At 36.0% G+C, this 6,004-nt stretch overlaps 1 protein-coding gene across 2 annotated transcripts in view; it reads left to right on the forward strand.

Moving 5' to 3' along the window:
* The first annotated feature begins 296 nt into the window (after positions 1-296).
* The window catches only part of cables1 (Cdk5 and Abl enzyme substrate 1), a 34,891-nt gene continuing 29,183 nt past the window's right edge, over positions 297-6,004 (forward strand). The window contains exon 1 of one of the 2 annotated variants that reach the window (XM_073849526.1): positions 297-1,801. In XM_073849526.1, the coding sequence (XP_073705627.1) occupies positions 1,257-1,801 (545 nt within the window). In that variant the 5' untranslated portion in view covers positions 297-1,256. The remainder of the gene's footprint in view (positions 1,802-6,004) is intronic. The other variant, XM_073849524.1, reaches the window with a different exon arrangement.

Raw genomic sequence — 6,004 nt, forward strand, 5'->3', positions numbered from 1 at the left:
ACTGTACCTTGATAATCCACTAGATGGTGCGGTGACGTTGAAAATGACTGCAATCAAGCAGTTTTTTTAAAAAAAACAGCCAGTCTTCAAGGGCAACTGGGAAGTTACTGTTAGCGAACGTTTGCTCTTGTAATAAATTGTGCCATCATGTGGTGTTTTGTCATTTCAGCTAAGGTAGCTAAACTGAGTTTAGGAGGAGTCCATTAAACACTCACAGTATTTCTATACTCATTTGACTGCTGGACAATCCAGCTTGAAATACTAAATATGTTTTGGAACATGGTTGCCAAGTAAGATGGTCTGCAAGTTTCCCAATTAAGTATGCTTTATTGTATTGGAGGTGGACTTGCAGTGTACTTCATGACTATAACCTTTCTGATGCATTGTCTAACATACTCAGGCACATCTGTGTTAGACTAAACTGCAAGTTCACAATTACAAACATATACATGACAATGGTATACACATTTCGCTGAATGAAAAGTGACCGAAAAGTATATTTTTGTTCACTATGAATGCTTGTGAGTACATTTGACTTTAACCCTATTTCAAAGAAAATAGAATGACTTATAGAATTGCATACAAATATATACATACTCTATGTAAAAACACCAATGTAAAATTCAACACACATTAAATGTTTAAAAGTCTTTAGAAGGGAGCTATTTCCAGTTGTTTGAGGTGAAGTGAAATGTTATTTGAAAGTACAATAATGATATCTAAAAGGCCATCAAGATCTCGTGCTTCCTCGGACTGTTCGTACTTAAAATGTTTACTTTTTTATGTAATTTTTAATGTCCTGTCCAAGTAGCCCAGAAGGGCGGAACAAAAATGAAGGCAAGGGGAAAAACACGCAGGCTGTGTTTCAAAACGTACTGAGCCGCCTAACGTTGACAGCTTTTTTAGCATCGAGGGCGTGCTCAGAATCCGTTCAGCTAAACGAACTAAACCCCTCTCAAAAATGCTGTCTAGGATTTTGAACTCAATTCCAAAAGCGCTAAAAATGCTGTCTAGTTAGGCGACTCACTATGTTCTGGAACACCGCCTTGCTCTCATGAATCCCCATTGGTCAGACTAAAGCTCCTGCTGCCACAATACTGCACACACGTGACCCAGCTTTTCTGTACACACACACAGTAAAACACAGCAGGCACTTAAAAGCCAACGCCATGGCGTTTTGACCACCAATTTTACCCCATATCCAAACAATCACTATGAACCCTCTCCGTTGACAAACACGCACTATCCCACGGCTAATGGCGAGCGCGCTGCAGATGAAGCACTCCAGTCTGGAGCACACACGGAAGCGCGTAATAGATCCACGGCGGAGACAAGCTGCACTCTCATTCCTCAGCAACATCTCTTTGGACGGACGACCTGTGCAGGATGACGGGGAGAATCAGACCGAGGATGAGGACAGCTCGAGGACTAGACAGAGCCTGGTTTCTGCAGTGGGCCAGCAGGCATTGGCCGCGGCAGCGAACCAGGCTCTCAGCAGTGCCCGAGCTGCTGGTTTCATGGCTGGGATCACGGGTCCCAGCGCGGCCGCTGCTGCTGCTGCTGCTGCTCCTCCTCCTCCAGCGTATGCAGCGGATGCGGAGGGGGATGTGTGCGGCTCTCAGGTGCTCCAGTCCGTGTTCAGCTCCCCCTTTTCAGCAGTTCCACCGGCTACGAGAGGGAGACTCCAGACGTACACTCAGGGAATCCTGCCTGTGTCCTACTCCAGGCAGTCCAGCCAGAACTACTGCTGTCTAGAGGGAGGGCAAATAACCAACTCTGCCCTGGAACTGCAGAGATCCAGGTAACCTTATGCACTGGGAAGAGGACAGGTCATTAATTACAACAGTAACACAGTATAGGAATACAGTAAGGTGTTCCACTAATTATTAACGTGCAGTTAATAATGTGTTATTCACCACTTACATATGCACATACATCAACAAATCTAATCTATTAAATTTAGCTTACTTGTATGATTGTATTGATATTGACATGCAAATAAGCTGTAACATAAATGAAACCAGGTGCCAAAAGTGCCTGTCCAAATATCATATATAACAAATATCAATTCTTTTAACAAAAGTTTTTATTTATTTATTTATTTATTTTGCATTTCACTCGTGTGAGAAGTAAACTAGTATTTTCTTTCTTTAAAATAAATGCAATTTGGGTTAATATTTAGTATATTTAATAGAATTTCATTTTTGCATTTTGTGGTGTAAGTGTCCAAAATGTGACCCTGGACCACAAAACTAGTCATAAGAGTGATTTATTTATTTATTTATTTTTAAATTGAGATGGATACATCATCTGAAAGCTGAATGAATAGGCTTACAACTATTTGACAATCTGCAATCTGTGGGTGCAAAAAACTTTACTTCTTTACTTAATATCCTAATGTTTTTTGTTTGTTTTTCATAAAATAAAAAAACATATATTATTTTGACCCATGCAGTGTATTTTTGTCTATTGCTACAAATACACCCGTGCTATTTAAGACTGGTTTTGTGGTCCAGGGTCACAAATAGTTTTAGAGGGCACCCGTCTGTGTTTGTATTAAACAACATTTATTAATAATGTAAAATTGTAAAATAGTAATACACCAGCAATGACTTTGTGATTACACTATAACAGGAATACTCTAATGTAAAAACGCTCAGTCAGTACACAGAAATACTGTACATCACAATGTTTGTGTACAGTAATTGGTCTTTAATTCAAAATTGAACTTTTTTAATTGAAAAGTGTGCTTTTTGTGTTCATGTTGAATTTTAAAGTGTTTCACAATATTGCTGTTGAGGTGCATGGGAATCTCAGAGGAATACACATTATAGAAGCTGTGAAGTGTGGGATTACCCAGACTTTATTGAAATAGGAGATTAGCTGCCATTGAACTAATGGCCCCATTCCACACATTAAACACAATCCCTGAAAAAACAAATCAATAAACTCCATTCAGTCTTTTTTTTTTTTTTTTTACAGTACATCATTCATTCATTCATTAATATCCTAAGTGACCTGCATTCTGTGGATGTTGCTGATGACACAGTTTGCATGGGTGAATTCCTCAGTTCACCAAATGTGTGCCAATGCCAACCAAATGATTTTAACAAGAATTTAAAAGATATCTTTATATTTAATAGACAACTTTTTAATTTAATCGCTAATGGATTTGTTTAATTACTAATGGTATTGATTAACCCTTTTGCTCATCGACATCATGTAAAAAAATATTTCCATTCAGAACTGTTGAGATGTAAAAATCGACTAATTCGGCCCTTAAAAGTCTTCAACGTGTATTAATCTTCAAAATGTGCCCTCTGAAGAAAAACACACAGCAGCCAGTATCTCTTAAGTACCAGGATCATATATTTAGCATGGTCATAGTGACAACTGTGTCTAATCGGAGATGAGCAGGTGGCAACACTGAAGTGTCTGCCAGGCACATTAGTTTCAGTTCCAACCAACATAACCACAACATTTCAATCTCAGCCAAACAGCCATAGCACTGGTGTCTGTTGCTTTAACTGTTGCTTTAGAGGCATGCAAAACACAACCAAATCTACAGTCATTAACGTTCAGGTTACAGTATCTTTTACTTTCTTTTTCTAGCATACATCACACACACACACACACACACACACACACACACACACACACACACACACCCACACACACATATATATCTTCTGCACCTGCTTGGAGTGCTTTAATGTGAACATATGAACGTGCTGTAATATGAGACTCTAGAGGCCATGCATGCAAGTTGGATGTCCTTTGTTCAGTTGCTTTGTTTCGGAGCCAGAGAGACAGCAGGGAATGTTTTTGTGAATATAGGTAGTATCCAATATTGCACTGCTTTGTGTTTGTAGGGAAAGAGTGAATCAAAATGGACCTACAACGTATTACAGAAAAATAATGTTATGCATGCACAATTGTTTTCTCATGACAGTAACAGTTTTAGTGCTTCACTGTGGTGCTCATAGGCACTGGACTGACCTGAAACCTAATTCTTGCTTCATTTCACAGTAATTATTGTGTCTCCTGTTGGTTTAGTTGTGCAAGGTACTCAGAGATCGGTCAAAACATGTCCTAACATCTAAATGAACTGGTTTGACTCCAGACAAATGTAATATGTCTGAATTAATCTTACTGTATTGGGGTACTTAAAAAAAATAATAATAAAAATAATGTTTAAGGGTCAGGTCAGATAGAAATAGCAACTTTTTTTTATCACTTATAGAAAATGGCAGCACACTTTTAATGTAATACCTACTTTTTTCATTTAATTCAATAGAGCTGCAAAATGATTAATCAATTCAAAATAAGGGTTTATGTTTGCATACTATATGTGTGTGTACTGTGTATATTTATTATGTATACACTACCAGTCAAAAGTTTGGACACACTTGACTTATTATTATATATATATTTTTTTTGTCAAATATTAATTATTTTAAAAAACAATACAATATATTTTCTTTTCTTTTATTTTTTTATTTTATTTTATTTTATTTTATTAAAATAAATTGTGCAAATTGTGCCAAGGAATGATTCTCAGTTTTTCTTAAAAACAAACTAAAAATAAAAATTGAAAATAAAGTTAAATAAAAAAAAAAAAAAAATTAAAAAAAAAAAAAAAAAAAAAAATATATATATATATATATATATATATATATACAGTCATGGACAAAATTGTTGGCACCCTTGGTAAATATGGGCAAAGAAGGCTGTAAAAATAAATCTGCGTTGTTTCTCCTGTTGATCTTTAGTCAAAAAATCTGCAAAGTTCAAACATTTTATTAAAAATAAAAAAAATTAAGTGGGGAGAATATAATATTATGAAATAAATGGTTTTCTCTAATACACCCTGGCCATAATTATTGGCACCCTTGTATTCAAAACTTTCTGCAACTTCCATTTGCATGAAAAACAGCTCTGATTTTTCCCCCTTCATGCCTGATGAGGTTTGAGAATATATGGCAAGTGATTTTAGACTATTCCTCCATACAGAATTTCTCCAGATGCTTTAAATGTTGGTGCTCACTCTTCTTCAGTTTATCCCACTCATTTTCCATAGGATTCAGGTCAGGGAATTGGGATGGTTATGGCAGAATCTTGATTTTGTGTTCAGTGACCAGTTTTTGTGTTGATTTTGATGTTTGTTTTGAATCAATGTGGTGATGGAAGATCTAACCATGACCCATTATAATATTTCTAACTGAGCAAGTCAGTTTTACCTTTTTTTATCTGTTGGTATTTGATATAAAACATGATGGCATGTATCTGAACAAGATGTCTAGGACCTTTGGTGTAAAATTAGGTCCACAAAAAAGAACATCTGGTGATATATTTAAATGTGGACATGGGGCACTTTTTTATTCCTGTGTGCACCAAACCTTTAATGTGTTCTAGCTCCAAAAAAAGAAATTCTCATTTCATATGGTAATAAAAGCCAGTCCTGGCTGAAGTTCCAGTATGGTAAATTAATATGATGGAGTTTGATTTTGCATGAGAGCAGATGATTTGTTTCTTGAACAGTGTCTGAAATGACTTGTTGTGATGGAGGTGCAGTTTTCCTTTATTTTTAATATTTTTTTCTGACACTAAAATTCAACTGATTTCTGCAATTTTCCATCTGTGATCTTTGAAGAGTATTTGGCCACTTTGGTACATTAAGACAATATTGACACACATCATGTTTCAAGCAGATTTTTAACATCTCCAGTCCATTAAAACTTCTTAATTATTTCCCTGATGTTGGAAATGAGAATATTTAATGTTTTAAGTATTTTCTTAAAGCCACTTTGTATTGTGTACAGATCAACAATCTTTTGCTGTACATCTGGGGCCAGTTGCATAAACTTAGTCTCTATGTTAAGACAGTGTCTTAAGAACTCGTTTGACCAGCTAGCAGATAACTAAGGGGTAATCAGTCTTATATTTTGGATCCAACCTAGACTAATCTAAGTTTTTATGTAACCAAATTTTTAAAAATTTGACC

Source organism: Garra rufa, chromosome 10 (assembly GCF_049309525.1).
Source record: "Garra rufa chromosome 10, GarRuf1.0, whole genome shotgun sequence".
Lineage (NCBI taxonomy): Eukaryota > Metazoa > Chordata > Actinopteri > Cypriniformes > Cyprinidae > Garra > Garra rufa.